Genomic DNA, 21,120 nt, shown 5'->3' on the forward strand with positions numbered 1-21,120 from the left:
AAGTGAATTTTAATTTTAACTAATTTTAACTAGTTTAAAATTTAACTTTAACTAATTTTAACTAATTTAATTTTAACAAATTTAAATTTAAATAGTGACATGTGAATACCATTCTGGATATTGGACAATGCTGTTCTAGAGAAGTAGAAGGCTGATCTGTGAAACCTGCCCTTGTAGGGCAGCTACTGCTTTTTCATAGATGCATGTCATTTAGGATGACACACACTCAATTATTGTAAGGTGAATATCATGCTTTCTCCTTGAGCCCAATAGCTTTCTACTGACACCAATTTTTTTTTTTTTTTTATGGTTGGTTGGTTGGTTTGTAGTAATCCAGCTGGAATAGTTCATCCTTATTCCTCCAACTAACATTTGTGAAGGGTCCATTAAAAAGAAAAATAAATAAAATGGTGGAGAAGATTTGGTGGGCATATACAGGCTATACACTCTCCCACATATATACATGCATGCCTTCACCTTTGTACACACATAAACACATGTGTATGCATCTCAAGTGGATTTGATTTTTCATGTTCCATCTAAATGAAATTAGAAAAAATTTGTTATTGTAGAGTTTTTTGCCTACTTATATACGTGCTGTGGCTAATAAACCACTATAGAAGTGGAAATTCAGGATATAACGAAAGTTCAGTGATATCTAGCTATCTACAAGTGAAATAAACATCCTTGGTGCCATGCATAACCGACAGAAGGCAAATGCTGATATCAAAATGAAGATGTCACTTTATGTCTGAAGGAACATGGGTAAGGTGAATGTGGAAAGAAGTTAGTGTGAGGGCATCTTACTTTGGCTACTGGTACTCCACTAAAGCACTTTGAAAATACTTGCTTAATCAGTAGAAGGTAAGTATAATCAATTAGTGGCAGAGGAAGTACCACCTCTCATTCTTGAGTCCTTACTAGACATAGGTAATCAACCATAACTCCAGGGCTTTTAAAATCATTGACACCACAAATGAGCCACTACGTATCAACAAGAGATTAAACCTATTCAGCTACCCTGGTATTAATATAATTTATTTGCTATAAAGTGCCCTATATAATCAAGGCTCGGATGAAACTTCCTCTATATAACAGAGTAAAAAAGAATTATTTTCTCTTAGGAAGAATCATTTTTTTCTTCTGCTGGAGCCTCTTATCCTAATTCCCAAGCACCACCCCCACCCCTGAGCATTTCTCCTCATTAGTTTGACATACGACATATTCAGGATTATCTCTGGACCTAAAATTAAGATGGATCATTACCTTTAATCCCTAGTATCCTTAGACACTGCATTGCTTTTACTTGCAAATTTAAGTGCTGTGGTAAATTTCTTCCTCCTTGAGAGTAGATTGTGGCTCTATTAAATAATCCTCCCACTCCCCAACACATTTCTTTTATGCCATGGGATTCAAGCAATTTTCTAGATTTTGAGGACATTGGACTATATATATGCCTGTCTCTTGCCCATGATTCTTTTTACCAGCACAGACTCCCAAGATCTACCCTTCAAAAGAGACACTTTCTTTTATTGTATAAAGGAAGAAGTAACAAAGACAAATAACCAATGGCTTATCCTTTTTGTGCAATTATTAATATATACTGCCATTTATATACTGTCAATTAATATTGGAAATGAAGTATAAAATCATCAACTTAAGTTCCCATACAATTTCACTAAATAAATCCTTAACCACTAAATCCCCACCCTCCACCTTCTTCACTTTAGTTATGTGGAAGTACACAGTGCCATAAATTTACCCTAGGAATAATTTTACACAGTTAGAAAGTTTAGAGAAACAAACAAAAAGTCAGTTAATAGAAAAGTTTTGGAAACATACCGCTGCAAATTTAAAAGCTACCTATAAACTGAAAGGGACAAGATCAGGTTCTTTCTTTCTTTCTTTCTTTCTTTCTTTCTTTCTTTCTTTCTTTCTTTTTGGTCAATTGTGTCTCCTAGTGATACTTTTATGCAAGGCAAGTTTAGATAGGTTGGGAAGTAGAAAAAAGGTAAACACAAGTTTATAATATAAGTATTTGGAGAATGCAAGCTAAGGAGTAAGTAGTTTATATGTTTAGATATCAAGACTTTTGCAGAACTGATTTCATCCAAATGAGTAAAAGCCTCATAGTAATTTAATAACTCAAAAAATCCCTTTACATCATGCCATTTATCCATATTTCTTTAAAATCTAGAAGCCTGGCTGCCTGCCTTCCTTCCTTCCCTTTCTTTCTTCCTTCCTTTCTTCCTTTCATCCATACTACCTTGAACTTCATTAGAAGGAGTGTGACCAGAGGTAGAGAATCCACAATGATCCACATAAAAAGAATAAGTACCAGGGGAACTGTCTTTGTCTCAGAATCTAGGTAAAAGAGAATTCCATGGTCCATTCAACAAACATTTAGGTGCCTGCTTTTAACCAGACCCTGAGGATACAGTGAGAACAAGACAGAAATGCCTCCAGGACTCAGGGTTGCTCACAACCTGACACAGGAGTGCTGTAGTCAATGTCAGTGGGGAAATAATTAGTTTAGATAAGTGCTTAAAAATAGAAGCAATACTAGATGAAATTCTTTGTGTGAGTTTATTTGTCTTCTTTCATTAATCTAAGAAATTCAGTTGGGAATGCACCTCACCCTTTGGGGCCGTATTACGAGAAGGACACCACCCACACCATCCTTTTAAGACTTGGACTTCTGATTGCCTTTTTAATTTTCGTAATGCTTCAGAAAAGTCCATGTCTGCTAGTAGAACTTCTGGGCTTCCTACAGAAGTGCATTCTATTCCTTAACATCTCCACATACCAAGCAACTTGTGTACCAGTCAGAGGGACCCATGACCAAATGGTCCTGGTTTGCCTGAAACTGTCCCTGGTTTTGGCTCTAAAAATCTCACACCCAAGGGAACAGCTCATGCACAGGCAAACCTAGATAAGTGGTTGCTTTTCAGCCTAGGCCTGTGTGACTTTCACTTAACCTTGTCAGCACAGATTGCTCCATGAGCTACAGTAAAGTCTTTCCTTGCTTCCTATTTCATAGACAATACAATGTATGTGTGTGTGTGTGTGTGTGTGTGTGTTTTAATATGATCTTGCTTTTCCTCTTCATGTACTACCAGCACATGGTTTTCTTTTCTTTTTATCCCCCGTTCCCTTTGTCTAGAATCCTTCCAGTAGCTAAATAGACTCCAGCAAAACGTCCAATGTGAAAGCCTTTGAGTAAGAAATAGGAAGGCAGTTCCTTACCATCTCTTGACATTCCTAGGGCAAGACACTTCTGCAGTCGGCAGTGTTGGCAACGGTTTCTGTTGGTTCTATCAATTAAACAGTTTCTCTGCCTTGGGCAGGAGTAAGAGGCATTGTTTTGCTGGCTCCTCCTAAAGAATCCCTAGAAGCAAAAAGAGAATGTGAGGGAGATAGATTTCCAGGAAGGAAAATGGAGACAATTAACATATACCTTTGCTACATTTTCCACAGTGAATGTAATTGAGTTTAATTAAAAAGATTTTTTTTTTTTTTGTACTTCTCCTTGGATAGCTTACAGATGTTTCTACTGGGGAAAATATGTACTATCTACAGAGAGGTGAAGGTATCTTTCATTCATTCATTTAATCAATGTTTACCGAAGACATTTGTGAGCTGTGTTATTCTATGCAAAGAAACACATAACAGAGTTCCTGCCCTCACAGAGCAGTGAGAGAGGAGTGGCAAAGGACAGTGTCACAGCTAAGCCCAATATGACTCGATGGGGACAATAACACAATCTTACATCAAGAGTTTTAGGGGTGAGAAACTCGGGGTACTGGTCATCATAGCCATACCGAGGAGAGTGGGCGCAGTCTGTACCCCTATCTTCCTGGTTTCTAAAATGCATTTTTACCCATTTAAAAATTTTTAAATTTGGCCAGCATGCATCTGGAAGCACTGGTTGCTTTTTAAACCAGTGATATGCCTTATAATTAACCTCATCCTTAAATAAAGGAAACATGGCATATAAACTCTTCAATAAAAATAAGCAATAAATAAAAGCTGAACAGATGCTCTTTGCTTGGCTTCAGGCTATGGAGATGTAGAGGGTTTTCATGCAAGTAGGTTAGGGTCTTCCTGGTATAAACTTAACTGCCATGGACCATATACTACCCTCCTAAATAAATCCATAGCTGTGTTAATCATTTAAAAAAATGCTTTGGATTTTTTTTTCATATGATTAGTTATATAAAACTGCCTTAGTTATAGAAAACTCGACATAGGAAAATCTGGGTTTCCTTAATTATAACAGGAGGATAGAGCAGGACTGGAATGATAGCGTAGCAGCTAGTGAGGCACCCACCTTGGCCACAAAATTTAAGTACAGGCCAAAAACCCTCTTAATTGGAATAAGTATTATTTTAACACAATATATTAAGAATCAACATTGATGTAAAACACCCTGAAAAGTTTAAAGAGGATCAAGATTATCGATTTTTCTTTAGTTTTGGGCTCTCATATGATATGGTCAGGCACATGAAGAGAAGTTGGCCACTCTTGTGAAGAACTTTAGAAATGGATGAGTGACCTGGTATCTTTTTAGAGAGGAATAAATGACTATTGGTTTTGTGTTGTAAGCCCCAAGCCATTCAAAACAAGGACTAGTCTGGTGTCCACAGGTCCACATGTATTACTTATATCATGGACCAGAGGTGGCAGAATGAGATATCCATTTGTCCAGTTCATATGAATTCATGGGGCCCTTTAAAAGAGAGTTCACATCTAAGCCCCCAGGGATTGAAATGATGTACTCCCCATGTAAATGGTCCCCGACATATAATGATTCAATTTACGATTTTTTGACTTTACAGATGGTTCGAAAGCAATATGCATTCAGTAGAAACCATACTTTGAATTTTGATTTTGGATCTCTTCCCAGGCTAGTGAGAGGCAGTATGGTGCTCTCTTGTGATGCTGGGCAGGGCAGCGGCCCCAGCTCCCCGTCAGCCCCATGAGCACGAGGGTCAACAACCCATACACTCACAGCCATTCTGGTTTTCACTTTTAGTGCAGTATTCAACAAATTACATAAGATATTCAACACTTTATTATAAAATGGGTTTTGTGTTAGATGATTTTTGCCCAACTACAAGCAAATTTAAGTATTCTGAGCACATTTAAGGCAGGCTGGGTTAAGCCACGATGTTTGGTAGGTTAAGTGTATTAAATGCATTTTTGACTTAAGATATTTTCAACTCACAGTGAGTCTGTGGGGACATAACCCCATGCACATCAAGGAAAATCTGTACCATCAAAGCTGTCAGAAGCCATAAATTTGGCCCATCAGTCTTGATAAAAGATGACTTGGAATTTACATTCTAAGAAAGAATTGGTGAGTTTTTTTTTTTTTTTTTTTTTTTTAAATCTTTGGATACTCCAGTGCCACTTAGCAAAAGAGCTGACAGAGAAGACTTTTGAAGTCACAGCTACAGGCCTAATTTAAGGCCAAATTGACATTAATTACGAGGCATTTCTTGCTTATCTGTTGCTCATTATTGCAAATGAGGTCTTTGGCATGAAAAAGAGATTCTGTTTCAAATTTTATTGAACGAGGAGGAATTTGAATAAGTGCGCAAGCTGAATTGATGTTATTTGAAACGGGTTGTTTATGTTGACTCAAGAATGGTTTTATGAAAATTCAGAGGTTGATACTCAACACGCTGATACTGACATCTTATTCTGAACAGAGTTTCTTGAGTTTTCTATTTGGAGAAAAATGCAGCATATTTACACATGTGGGTTTTCCCATGAAATAAAAAACAGTAGTGTCGTGTACAATGTCATTTCGGCTACAACTTCAGAGTATGCCTCTGAATAGCAGTGTAATTTCTAGGATTGTCTCTTCTTCCTTTAAGTAGAAAAGATGCCATGGACCTACACACTTGTTTCTGGCTATTGACCTTGTGGAATATATTTGTTCTGTGGTTAAACCTTGTAGAAATTACTGTTTAAAATGCTTTGCTTTTGGGACGCCTGGGTGGTTCAGCAATTGAGTGTCTGCCTTCAGCTCAGGTTTTGATCCCAGTGTCCTGGGATCGAGTCCCACATCAGGCTCCCCATAGGGAGCCTGCTTCATCCCTCCGCCTTTGTCTCTGCCTCTCTCTGTGTGTCTCTCATGAATAAATAAATAAAATCTTTAAAAAATAAAATAAAATGTTTTGCTTTTTAATATGAATGCAGGCTCCTATTTTGAAATCAGTCATTTTCCAAATAGAGCTTATACAATGAGACACAAAACATCTACACTTTGACACTGATCTAAAAAAATATATTTGGTGGATACTTTGTAAACTAGACCAGAGGCCTTAAAATTGCAAAATAAACCAGCACAGTGGTGGAAATGTTTTTCTTGGTGGCCCTGGATTCCAAAATTATTAGCGTTTACAAAGAAAACTATTTGTCTACCTCCCAGAGATAGTAATAACTTATTCTAAGGAGAGTAAAAAATTACTGACTTGGAATTTTGCTTTATTATTATTTGCTTTTTTCTTCTGATGAGTTGAAAAAATTGCATTAAGGTGGATAACATACAGTCCTCAATTGTAGGTCTGCAGAGGAACAGAACGCAAGGCATGTCTCATGATATTCAAATATGGATTATCACTAATCACCTTTAAAGCAGGTCAGGATGTCGATGGGTTAGTTATATTCATTTTATTCTCCCCTTTCCGGATCCTTTTCCCACTTTGTTTTCATTTCTTTCTTTCTTTCTTTCTTTTGCTGAAGTTTCAATTTCAGGAATCATACTTTTTTGAGACTATTTTGCCAGCATTACCACGTGACAGCTATGGTATGTTTTATTTCACGTATATTTGAGTCTATTAGGATTAAGGGTGCTTCTTAGAATCTATGATCATGCTACATCTCCTTAAGTCTACTGATTTAAAACAATTTTTTAAAAATTTTTAAGTAATTTGTCCATCCAACATAGGGCTCAAACTCAAAACCTCAAGATCAAGAGTTGCATGCTCTACCAACTGAGCCAGCCAGGTGCCCTTAGTCTACTGATCTTAAATGAATGATTTGTTCTGTTTCCATATTTGATCAAAAATGCAACTTTGCCAACATAACACTTTTCACTCGCAGAGCATAGCTGCATTTTGTTTGTTCTGGTGACATACTGCCCTTTGAAATTAGGTGTGGAATTGTTTTTTATTTCCCTTATAGTATTTAGTTTCTCACTCTTGTTTTTTTCCCTTCTAAGGAAGGATTTTAAAAACATACTGTGAAGTTTCAAGTTTCTCTTATTTCAGGTTAACTGTATGTTAACTGCTATTTTCAACTTTATATTTTAAGAGCGACTTGTTCATTGGAATTAGGTTGTCTTTGGAAGGGTTGGTTGGATCTGTCCTTGGAGAGACACACGGGGTGGAGAATGAAAAATCCTGTGTTTTCGGCCATTCTTTTTCACTAACTAGATCAGTGATGCTGGCCAAATGACATGGTCTTGTTTATGCTTCCTTATCTCATTGAAAAATGAGCAGGTTGGGGCAGATGATTCTTGATTAATTTAGATATTATTTGGTATACTTTTGACATTCCACGCTTCTACTTTTATTTTTCTGGGATATAAGAATAAAGGATGACCATATGCATATTGCAACTGTTGCCTGTGACTTCTTTCTCAAGCAGATAAATAAATGTAGCCCATCTGCTTATAACTTTAAACTTTGTTTCCCCTTGTAATAAATGCCCCTGAGTTGACTGAAGATAGTACTGTTAAAACAGCAAGAAGCAGTATTTCTCTCTCTGTAAATGTGAATAATTCAAGATTTAAGTAACAATCCATTTGTAAGTAGCTGCTGACCAGGTGGGCAATCACAAAAAGCTGAAAGGCCCAAGGACAGAACACCAACCCACCCACACACCAAGTAGAAATTCCCGAATGTCAGCAGCAGCCACAAGCATCCTTCAGTGGGCTCCTTCTTGAAAAAGCTGTCACCACGTGCAGGGTGATGTGCCTGAGGCAAACACGATGCTGTCGGCGGTGCTGTGTTAAAGTCCCCTACCTTGCAGCCTTCACACGTGATGACTCCGTAGTGGATCCCGGAGGACTTATCGCCACAAATTTTGCATGGTATCACTTCAATTTGTGCTGAAAGGGGAAAAGAGACATTCTGAGCTTCTTCCTTTTGCTCTCCTATCTCCCTCCCCCCCCTCCCCCCCCCCTCCCCCCCCCCCCCCCCCCCCCCGCATGACCTCAGTGTCCGAAGACCCTGAGGCTTAGGGTCACCCGCCACTGTTTGCATGGCTTCTCTAAGCTGCCTCTAACTAAAAGGGCATCCAACTACCAGCACTTGCTTTGTTATTCCAAAACTAAAAAATATATAACCAGGGACCAGAAGTTTTCTAAATTCTTAGTTCACTGCTTTCTCCTTTTTAAACTTGATCTGGTAATTAAATTGACTCAAAAATCCCTTGAACCTGTGGCTTTGGTTTTCTTATTTTGCATTTCAAACATGAAGTCACTGAGAGCTATCACACTGCCTTTTTTCAACAGCATTTTAAATAAGTAAATAAAGCAAAACTGGAAGGGGTGGCGGTGGCTTTATGCATTATGTGGCTGGATGTTTGCTTGTGAAAATGTCAATGGTGACAATACTTACTGAGTATACTCTGTATGTCCACGAAAATAATAAAAGTTGTTGACACAAGATAGGCTATATTGACAGAAATAATTTCGCTAATAAAACAAAATTAATACATGGAGAAATCAGGGGAAAAATGATACAACATGTGGCTACTTTGATGTCAATACCAACAAAATAATTTCGTGGAGATGAGGACATTTGGGCTGATGTTGAAGATTGCTTACAATGAGATTATGCTGACGTGAAAGGCAAAGGGCCCAGCAGAATGGAGTGGAAGAGGTCTGGAATGACAGTGACTCGTGATCATTGGGATAGACAGCTCAGCTCTATAGGAAACGTGGGCCATATGGTTGGATAAAGGGAGTGATATGATAATGGAGCTCCTGGGAGTTACATAGAGGAGTTTTCTGGCCATAATGATTCAAGGAAGGGAACAGGGTGAAGACATGATAGAAGCATGGTTTGGGTCCCTTAGAAAGGTGGGTTCAGCAAGCTAACCAGAAATAAGCAGAAGACCAACTAAAAGACTATTCCAAATCTGGTGCTAGGAGATGAAATTGTGGATTACATCAATAACAGGATAAATAAAGAGGAAGAAGGAAATAGAAAGACAGTTCAATCGGAATAATAAATGAAAGAAAAAATCCAGAGGTAGAAACTGATGGAGAATCAAAGGTGACTTCCAGCTTCACCCTGGAGGGTGAGGTTCAATAACAGGTTTGACACAAATGGGATTGTTGGTAAGGCAACTCGTATGTGTGCACGGGGAGGCACCTGTATGTTGAACCTTTTGGAAAGATGAGTTTAAGTCATCAGTATCGAGATTATGGATGAATTCGTGAGATAAACTTTATTTAGAATGTAGTAATTCCTATGTCCCTGGTAGTATTCTAAGTGTTGTTAAAATTGTACACACCAGGAAGAGCTGCTATTCCTGTTCCAAATTTAAAATAATTATGCAAAATATGCCTCAAAATGCTTTGTACATCAATCTGCCATTTGGATGCTTTTCTACAGTTTCCCACCCTGGAATATACAAAACAGATAAATGCAAGACATAACCTGTTTTTTTTTCTTATTGTTTTACATTTTTGAAAAAGATAATCCTTAGCTTTAGGAGAGCATATTCAATTTTTTGAAATTAAATATTTTACAGTAAGTTCAAGTCATCTTTATAAGCAAAAAATTCAGTGTTATGGGGCTATTTTTCATATGAGAAAACTGAGGATCCAAGACATTAATGATACCCTTGAGTTGATTTGGGAGATGGCAACCAGAAATTATCCAGTTTTCCCAATACTTTGTTTAGTAACCCTTTCTCTTCCTATCACAGAGATACGATATGAATACAATTTTGAATTCCTATATTATCCCAACAGCACCAGCTAAAGAGATAATGATAAAAACATGAGAAGATGAGACAATAACTAAAATAGTTATTAGCGTAAGTATTTATATTGCTTCTGTTTCTTCAACTTTCAGAATTCATGAACTGGTATTTGTTTTCAAGGTTTAGTGATATGGGGAAAAAAATGTGAGATTTGACGTAATTTTCTTCTGTTTTCCTGGATTCCTGTTCCTAATCTGTTAATGGTTGGGTCCATGGCTAAGATAAAATTCTTATATTGTTATCTGGTTTATAGAGTTTAGCTGACAAACGACAATGATTTGTGAGGATTAAATGAGATATTTCATGAAGAAGTGCCTGGCAAACAGTAAAGAGCTACAAAATGTCAGTCTTTATCAGCATTAGAATTATTGTTAGCTGGTATTTCTAATGCTATTGGACAAGAATTATGATACATCATGTTATTATTCCTTTATTAAAAATCTTATTTAAAAAACTCAAATGAATGACACTATACATTATTTGTATTTTTTTTTTTTAGTAATAACCTTTCAAACAGTGGATTCTTTATAATGATTACAAAATTGACTAAAAATACCAGGTATCTACTGTACAGTTAGTTGTTAGGCTTATATGATTTTAAGTCAGAGGCACTCTTTGCATAAATTACTCCCCAGGGAGTAACTTACACGTGGGGAGAATCTGCTTCAATAACTTCTTAATTATAAAATGATCTAACTCTAAAGGAAATGAAAATAGAGGTAATTTGCCCCCTAGGGTGTGAGAAGATGTTTTTGAAAGCCACAAAGGTTATCTTATACAACTCGGAAAATACAAATGGGATAAGGAATGATTCGATAGAGCATCTGCATATTTATACATATTTATTATCCTAGCTCAACATGTAATCCTGAAGAACTATAAACATTTTAACAGTATTTTTAAAGAGAAAGAAGTCACTTTATAAAAAGTCACATATAAAAAGTTTATATGTGTTTTGCTATGTGTGGGAAGGGATTATCGACTTGGAAAACCTATGACCGTTCTTACCTATTATGGTGGAACAGGTCATTTGAGGTTCATTAGAGAAGATAAACTTAAATAATTTAAAGGACTAATTCTGTTCCTTTGCTCTCGTTTAAAATAAATAGTTGCTAAGCTACAACATCATAGCTCATACTAGGTATTTTATAAAGCATGTCTTCAAGGCAGAGTATTTCAGACACTGATTAGGACAATACATGGCATTTTTGCTCCAATATAATAAACACTTCTAGTTGTCTTGCCATTAGTCCAGCCACCAGTCCACAGTTATCTTGCAGTGGACGCAGATCTGCGACATGCTATTTATCATGGTTTCAAGCTGAACATCTAGGGAGGATTTGGTGGCTTGGATCACACCAGCTGTGAGAGTGAAAGCACCATAAGGAAACTGAGGGAGGAGCTCAACTTTCCTACTCTCGTGTGACTCATGGATTAATTCAACAACAGTGTTCTCTGAAAGATGAGCATAAAGGAGCCAGAATGCCCTGAGAGATGGCTTGAGATGTGCTCATTTCTCAGTTTTTCCATTTCTTATATCTTCTGCTCACTTACATTTTTTCTATCGATAGTCCTCTGTGGAGACTAGAGTGAAAATTTTATTTACCCATTCATTTTTGTGTGTGTATAAAAGTAATCATATATAGTATTTTGGAAGTGATCTTTGTATGTCAAAGAATAATCATAAAAGATTTAACATAATTTGATGTTTTACCTTATATAAAATCACTTCATGAAGTACAATTAATTTAATACCCCATGATCTGGCAGGCAGGTCCTATTCAACAATTATAAACTAGTCACAGTTTGTCTCTTCTTTGAAGATGACAGTTCTCTCCTCTCCCCGCAGGACCTCCTGAAGGCTCTTCCTTGCTTAGCGCCCCTTCCTACAACACTGCAAAAAACCACTGTGTGTTCAGTTCTTCCTGATGATCAAAATGTACATGTCTTTTTGTTCTGCTCCCTCAGAACCCCCTGCTGGTGAAGGCAGGTGTTAAGTTAGATTAACTAATCCAGGCTAATGCATTCACTAGAAAATGCATCACTTTGATGCATCGAAATACCTTAATTCTTAAAAGAACCCATCAGGAATGGTAGTAAGAGTGGACTGTTAAGGTACTTTCTAGTTGAAGGAAACATTTTTACTGCTTGTGTTCTTGTGGCTCTCAATTCCCTATTCCATCTCCTATACTTCAGCCCAGCCATTTTTATAGTCTGGGCATTTTAAGTATAATTGTGGAAAGGGTCTAGGTAGTATTTTACTTTTTTTTTTTTAATTTTCTATCAAGACCAAAAGAGAATTTGTATAACTCTTAAAAAAGCAATAGTCCTAATTTTCTTTCTTTCAGTACAACCGAGAGTCAATATATTCCCTTTTGTAAAAAAGGCTTTAAACCATACTGATTTCCCATATTTGGGGTGAGAAGAAGTAATCAGAATCTTGTAACTAGGGTGGATATATATTTTGGAATAGGTCCCCAAATGATTCTGGTACAATAAGGTTCCTATTGAGGATTAAATGAATCAAGTTATGAACTAGGAATTCTTGGTAGCAGGTAAATTGCCTGCAAAAGAAATAAAACCCAGTGACAAGCCTATGATCTGAAAATTCTAAGGAATGACCAGGAATTCCCTATTTTCCTGACCTTTGGTTTGGGCTATACTTTTAGCATCTTTTTTTTTTTAATAATAAATTTATTTTTTATTGGTGTTCATCTTTTGTTTTCTGTCTTTCTTTCTTTCTTTTTTTATTTATGAGAGAGAGAGAGAGAGAGAGAGAGAGAACAAGCATGAGCAGGGGAAGGGACAGGGAGAGAATCTCAAGAAGATGTCCCACTGAGGGTGGAGCCAGATGCGGGGCTTGACTGCAGGACTCTGAGATCATAATCTGAGCCAAAATCAAGACTTGATGTCCAATTGACTGAGCCACCCAGGCACTCCCCTTTCTCTTTTCCTGAAGGGAAATAAGGAGTATCTGCCCCATCTACAATAACTTCCATTCCTGGATACTGGGTTTGCGCCCGAGTGTCTGTTTCCCAGAATTTTACAGCTATGCTAAAAGTGGGCAGTGCAAGAAAAACTTCTAATGTCTGAGTGAAGAACAGTTTGCACATACAAAACTTCCAATAAGGATGACTATTTTGGTTAAAATTTCCTTTACACATGGTCTCAGTAGCCCAATTTGTAGCTTACCTATCATTTGTGGCAAGTGGAAATTAAAATCCATTTGTAGTTTTTCCCTCTCTCACTGGCTGACTGATAAGTTTATACCCCTATTTGGCATACAATCTTCTGATGTCACATAAGAGCAAACCTATAGGAGCAAGTATTTCTAAGATCTGGTTCCACTGTAACTTTGATTTATCAGAAAAGAGCCCCAAGAATGAAGTATGGAAAAATGAGACCCTCAGGAAAAAAACAAAAGTCTTTGAGCTTTATATCATGCTACGTGGTGACTCTAAAAGATTCCTGACATTGGGATCAGGTAAGTGTTCATATATGTTTCATCAGGGCACACAGCATCCTAATCCCAGCTTTCTGCTTAAATGCCAAATACAGTGCACGTGATTCAGTGCACTCTCTTTCCTACTAGAATTCCTCTAATTCCTCTATCAATATTTGGGATATCCCTATCTTCTTAAATTCTCCTCTGTAATATTCTGAGTGGTAGTCTGTGTGAGCCTTTGGTTCCATTCAGTTTAGATAGATAGCTATTGAGTGACCTACAGATAACATTTATTTTTATATTATTCTATCTGTTAATGACATGTCATTGGAAGCCAGAGCAAGAATAAATTACTATCATATGAGAATGGCAAAATATGAATTTTTCAAAGTCATGATTTATAGGATTATCATACATATGAACAGTCCGCCCTGAAGAGTTGCTTGCCTACTCTCACTCCTCAAAAGCCTGAAACAACAGAGAATGAGACCAACAAAGGACAGTGGCAGCAATTAGTGTTATCATTAATAGCAATTACTGATAATAAGTTAAATATCCCCCTTGGAAGTTGTAGTGGTTTTAAACTCAACAATTTATGAATTAATTTCCATTAACTACATCTTGTCTTATAAAGGTTTTTATTTTAACAAGATAATATGTGTGTAGGAGCTGACATCATTCAGGATGAAAGCAGTAATGTGTCCTGTGACCACCTACGGTGTGGTCTGCAGACCAGGGGCATTGGCATGACCTAGAGGCATGTTAGAAATGCAGGTGATCTAGACTTAGCCAAGACCAATTGAATCAGAATTTGCTTTTTAACAAGTTCCCTAGGACAGCATTCAAGGTTGAGAAGAACTGCTCTATGATGTCCAGGTAATTAGAGTTTTTGCTACTCTGAGAACTAATGGAATTTTTAATTTCTTTGGCATTAAGGGAAATGAAAAACTTTTTAAGATTCAGGAACAGCAGTTTCTGCTGTTGTCTGTTAAGTATTTCTCTTTTGTTCAAAAGGCAGTAGGATACTTGGAGGGTTGGTTACAAAAAAAACCTGGTCATTAATTGACAAGGGATGAGAAAAAGAAGCCAGTGTATTTCCAGAAACATCTTGCATTACTGTAATTAACACCCAGTGTACTGGGTTTCCTTTATAGATTTTAACGATTGTCAGCTGTGGTGACGACATCTTCATATTGTAACACTGTGTGGTAGTATGTCCTCCCTCTTTTGTGGACCTACTCTTGAGGTTTGGCCACTAGCTCACTTTCTGGATGTTCTGCAAAAAAAACTCTCCAGAAGATTTTAGAAAGTAGTTTTTCTATTTTAAAATTTTAATTGCACAAAGTTTACTTCTTTTGGTGGAGATAAGGAGGTCAAACAGTATTTGAAACAGAGATGATCTCATTTCAGCTCTCCATGGTAATTCTGAAGATGATACATTTGGAAAGCTGCCCCAAATGTGGAGTCATATTAGTTAACAGAGCTCAGTAGACATGATGGCTACTCATCGCATCCCTCCCACCTATCATCACGCTGTCCTGAACCGTACTTCTCAAAGTGTGGTCCCTGATCAGCAGTACTGCATTACCTGGGTGCTTGCTAGAAATTCGGGTATTAATTTCTACATTAGACCCATATAATCAGAATCCGCATTGTAACAATATCTCTGCAATTCATGGGCATGGTGAAATTTGAGAAATTCTGGAAGAAAGAAAGGGAAGATGTTCTACAATTTAACTCTCCAAGTGTCTACCCCCTAAACCACAGCTCCATGTGAGGAGAACTTCATCTTAAAAAAAGAAGACATGGAGCACCTGGCTGGCTTAGTCAGAAGAGCACGTGACTCTTGATATCAGGGTCATGAGTTCGTTTCCCACATGGAGTGTAGAGATTACTTAAATACATTTTAAAAACTTAAAAGAAAGATGACATGTATTCTTGATAACTAATTTTTTCAGTTATAAAAAGAAAACAGCGATTTTTTTGCTTCAGCGAAAAACCTGTTTCTCTGTAGTTCTCTCTTTTGTTTCTGAGCCTTTCTCTAGTCTTCATTTAGCAGAAATCTTCTACAGAAAGCTTATATTTACGTGGCACCCCCTGGCGTTCTCCAGGAATGGAGAACTCCACACACCAGGTCACACAGATGACTCAGAGCGAATAAGCAGACTTTATTCCCTGGATAAAAATATAATAAGATAAAAAACCCCTCTTTCTGAAAGATGAACAAATACAGCTTTTCTATGTTAAAAATCAAATTGCATTAAGAGAATGAACAGGTAAATTATGGACAGAATGAAAATATTGTAAAACATATATCTGACAGAGGACTTTTATCCAAAATATTCAGAATTTTCAAAATTCAAAAAAATGAGCAAAAGCCCAGAACAGACATCTCAGCAAAGAAGGTGTATGAATGGCAAACAAGCATATGAAAAGCTGCTCACATCATAGGTCATTAGGGAATTACAAATTAAAACAACGTGATGCCACTATACACTTATCAAAATGACTAAAATCTAAAGAAAAAACCTGACAAAACCAAACGCTAGCAAGGATTCAGAGCTAAAGGAATGCTTATTTGTTGCTGGTGTGAATGCAAAGTGGGACAGTCACTTTGGAAGGCAGTCTGGCAGTTTCTTAGAAAACTACATGGTCTTACCATATGACCGAGCAACTGAATTGGAAACTCTTATCCACATAGAAGCTTTTGCATTAATGTTTATGGCAACTTTATTCATACTTGCCTCATAAATGATATATCCTTTAATACATGAGTGGATAAACCAACTATAGTACATCCAGACAAGGAATATTATAAAAAGAAGTAAACTATTAAGCCATGAAAAGACATGGAAAAGTCATATGTACATATTGTTAAGTGAAAGAAGGCAGTGTAATTCCAACTATATGACATCTTGGAAAGGGCAAAATAGAGACAATAAAAAAATCAGTGGTTGTCACAGATTCAAGGGATGGAGGGAACATAAATAGGTGAAACATAGAGAATTGTTAGGGTAGTGAAATTATTCTGAAGGATATAATGGTGGATACATGTCTGTTCATTTGTTGAAACCTATAGGATGACACAACACAAAGAGTGAACTTTAATGTACAGACTATAGTTAATAATGTATCTGTACTGGCCGCAGTAACTTCTTACTAGACACGTCTCTAGAGGCAAGGGACACAAAAGCAAAAATGAATTATTGGGACTTCATCAAGATAAAAAGCTTCTGAACAGCCAAGGAAACAATCAATAAAACTAAAAGGCAACCTATAGAATGGGAGGATATTTGCAAATGATACATCAGATAAAGGGCTAGTATCCAAAATCTGTGAAGAACTTCTCAAAAAAAAAAAAAAAGAAAAAAAAGAATTTCTTAAACTCAATACCCAAAGAACAGAAAATCCAGTCTAGAAATAGCCAGAAGACATGAACAGACATTTCTCCAAAGAAGACATACACATGAAAAAAAAAAAAAGAGAGACATTATAAATGGCTAATAAACACATGAAAGAATGTGAAATATCCTCATCATCAGGGAAATACAAATCAAATCACAATGAAATACCAACTCACACTGGTCAGAATGGCTAAAATTAACAAGTCAGAAAATGACAGATGTTGGAGAGGATGCAGAGAAAGGGGAACCCTTTTGCACTATTGGTGGGAATGCAAACTGGTTCAGCCACTGTGGAAAACAGTATTGGGATTCCTCAGAAAGTTAAAAATAGAGCTACCCTACGACCCAGCAATGGCACTAGTAGATATTTATCCAAAGGATATAAACATAGTGATTCATAGGGGCAAATGCACCCCAATATTTATAGTAATGCCTACAATAGCCAAACTATGGAAAGAGCCCAGATGCCCAACAACAGATGATTAGAAAAAGAAGATGTGATATATGTATGCAATGGGATATTACTCAGTCATCAAAAAGAATGAAATCTGGCCATTTGCAATGATATGGCTGAAACTAGAGGGTATTATGCTAAGCAAAATAAGTCAGTCAGAGAAAGATACCATATGCTTTCACTCATGTGGAATTTAAGAAACAAAACTGATGGAAGGGAAAAAATAAGATAAAAACAGAGGGACACAAACCAAAAGAGACACTTAATTCTAGAAAACAATCTGAGGGTTACTGGCGGGAAGGGGGTTGGGGGAACAGGGTAACTGGGTGATGGGCATTAAGGAGGGCACATAGAGCTCATGTAATGAGCACTGGGTGTTATATACAACTGATGAATCACTAAATTCTACCCAGAAAATAGTTAACTAACTTGAATATAAATAAAATCTAAAATAGTAAAAGAGAGAGAGAGAGAGAAAAGAAAAAAAAATAATGTATCAGTATTGGCTCATCAATTGTAACAAATATATCACACTCATGCAAAGTATTAATAATAAAGGAAATTGTATGTGTGGGGTGAGTAGATATATGGAACTCTATTCAACTGTTCTATAAATCTAAAAAGGCACTAAAAATTCTATTAATTATTTAAAATAATTGAATTACAGAAAACCATTTCTCTTGATGGAGGTAGTGAGAATCATCTGAAACAGCCCAACAAAGACAAATCAGGAATACTTTAAAAAACATTTAATTCAGCAAGCAAGTGTTCATTTTAGGCCACAAATAAAAGTAAATCCAAGTTTCTATTTTCAAAATGAATACAGTGATTGTACAGCCCTACACAGGTCTAAATCATTTTTTGAATGCAAGGCAGACTGGGATAGTGCTAGATGAGCATGGAGTAGAAGACACTGATTTCAAGTAGGGGGAAGCTCGAAGATTTGGTTGACGAGGTGGTTTTGGGCCAGGTCCTAGACAGTGAGCAGCACTTCAGGTGGTCAATATATAGGAAAGTGGCAAAGTTGAAATTGGTGACTAAAGATTGAAAGAGGAAAATCCAATTATGAGAGTAAAGTTCTAGACAAGATATTTAAACTTATTTTGGGGGCCTAGTTATTGGGGTTAAAAGATCAGTAAATAGTAGCAGAAAGCTTTTAGAACTATCATACTAATATGCTTTCTATCTCTAGTCACATACACCAGGTTGAACTACATGAAATTACCACTTTTTTTCTGCAGGAAAGCACTCAGTATTGGCAATTTCATATGGCTCAATGCAGTATTACTGTTTACTATGCTCTAAGAAATGGTTCATATACTACTTTCTTTTTAAGAATACTTGGAAAAACAGTCAACAGGGACATATATGACAAATATGAAAATAAAGACATTATATTATATAATGAAGATAGAAAATTTAAAAGTTGGAAGAGGAACATTAATTACACACACACACACACACACACACACCCCAAGAAAATCCCGAGGAACTGAGATTTGGGATGGAAAGCATACAATACGACTTCTCATTTTCTTTATTGATACAAGCTGTAGAGACCATTCCTCAAGTTCTTAGCACTTGTTCAGAGAGTTCAAAAATAAGAAAAAATATGTCTTTCTCTGCTTGGTGGCAAAGAAAGGCTAAATCTCTTGAAGTATGTTAAAAAAGAGACAAAGCAGGACCACAGGGAGAAGAACTAGGTTATATTCTAAAAGGCAGTGATCAGAATTCAATTTCAATGCCTTTGCTCTGGAAAAGAGAAACCTTATAATATAAAAATGGTATATCATCCTCTTGTAAGGTATTTGGGTGGATTATTGTCCTGCAAGAAGACAGTGTCCACATAAGATCAGAATGTTAGCACCATATTAACATTTTTCCCCCCGATGTCATATGTTAATTTAACTGGCTCATTATGTCCTGTAATTTGCTTGGATGACCAAAAACTGAACAGTGGTATTAAGTGTCATGCTTTCATATTTACAAACTTAATCTGTTTTTTAATATGTGCTTAGCCATTGATGCAGCAAATTAATTACATAAACAACTTTAGAACATATATGAGGTATTTGCATCTGTTTTATGTGTCAGAGAGAGACGGTGAAAGAGACAATGGAATGGAAAATGAACAGTCACTACAAAGACTTCCTTTGCCATCAGAGGGTTGATTTAGGGAAAAATTTGCATGAAGAGACATTCCAACATGACATAGGGAGTTTTCACTTATGGGAAAACACTTCGGACATATAATGGCATCAGCGACTATTTCATAAGAACTCAGATTTTAGGCACTCATTTTTTTGGATTATCTGCAAGAGCTTTGATTTTGTTTTTAACAGATAATGCTACAATAGCAAAATCTATTGCAAGCTTCTGCATTGAGAATTAGACTATCATATCATTTATGTTCTCTCAAAGGCATGTATGGGTTCATCCTTACATAAATAGCCTTTACAAAAAAAGGAGATATGTAAATTTTAAAGGAAGGTGTTCTCATCTTCACACAGCACCAGAAATTATTTTAGGGGTGAAATGATAATTCCGGAAGTCACTTTTGAAGCTAGGTTTTATAATTCCCCCCCCATGCTAAACATCACAAAGGCACTCTATCAATGTAGGCAAAGGCTTAGCCACTCAACAAATGGAGAATTATGAGTGCCCAGCTCCCTCGAAGACTGAGTGCCTGTTCTGCTGATACTGCACACTTTCCCTAAAGAGATTACCAGCATAATCCTAAATATTATAGGACCCAAGCTATCTTATTTTTGAGCTCATCAGATCCAGTATGCTGCACATAATCCGTCACAGCTTTATTCAGTGTTTATGTAAGCTGGTGCAAGAGTTGTAGGAACATTGGTGACCAAAGTACCAAGAACAAATATCGTGATATTCAAATTTCACTTTAACAAGTTTCCTTTATTTTTTTCCCTATAAGTGGAAAATTCACAATCATTATTTGATAGTTTTTGATAACATCTGCATGGAGACATTTATGGTTGACTTATTTGTTAGCTCTGTTTCTTATATATTAATTTCTATCAGAGGCCTTTTGAGGCTACCAGTGAACTGAACTGGTAGGAAAAAGAGAAGTTTTTTTTTTTTTTCTTTTTTTCTGTCATTTCTTTAGAGGTTTGAGTTACCTCAAAGCAGCAGAGATATTTCTTTGGGGGGAAAATAATAGAGGAAAAAAATTGGTGAAAACTAGAAATTGCTGAGCACAGTACTAAGTATTTTACTGTAGTAGCTTTTTAAAAGGCTGCAGGCTTAAATTTGGATATTCCTTTTAATTCCACTAAAATTTAAAAGGAAAGTAAAATATTTGTTTCTCTTTGCAAAATGATAAACACACATTTGCTCATATAATTCATTTTAAAAATGCGGCGTGTGCATGTGTGTGCGTAAACACACACACACAAGCTTAAAATCAAGCATTGTGTTTTATGAATTTTACAACAGCAGGAAAAATTCCTGTTTCTTTTTCTCACCAAATCAGGGTAGAGAGGAAAACTTATGTTCACCTGTCAGCCTCTGCTAATTGTAATTCAGACTCAAAGAGGATTAAGTGCATAGACGTTAATACGTCCAGTGTTATTAATTTCTAAACAACAATAGCAACAATATCCCGAGTAAATCTGTCAGTAGTAAGGATAAATAGTCGTTTAAAGACTCCATTGATGTCAGAACTGCAATCTGCTGGTAATGGCTTATTTCTCCAATACAGTCTTTAAATACATACATTTTGAAATCAGTGAATAATTTCATTGAAATATCCATACCAGGAAGCTGTAAGTGTGCAAAGATGTAAT

The 21,120-nt window shown here is 36.5% G+C and overlaps 1 protein-coding gene across 1 annotated transcript in view; it reads right to left on the reverse strand.

Moving 5' to 3' along the window:
- RORB (RAR related orphan receptor B) overlaps positions 1-21,120 on the reverse strand; it is a 196,106-nt gene that overhangs the window by 51,150 nt on the left and 123,836 nt on the right. Inside the window, exons 2-3 of the mRNA XM_025423306.3 lie at positions 8,037-8,122; positions 3,247-3,388 (exon numbers count right to left, since the gene is read on the reverse strand). Coding sequence (XP_025279091.1) covers positions 3,247-3,388; positions 8,037-8,122 — 228 coding nt within the window. The remainder of the gene's footprint in view (positions 1-3,246; positions 3,389-8,036; positions 8,123-21,120) is intronic.

The sequence above is a fragment of the Canis lupus genome, chromosome 1 (assembly GCF_003254725.2).
Source record: "Canis lupus dingo isolate Sandy chromosome 1, ASM325472v2, whole genome shotgun sequence".
Classification (NCBI taxonomy): Eukaryota; Metazoa; Chordata; class Mammalia; order Carnivora; family Canidae; genus Canis; species Canis lupus.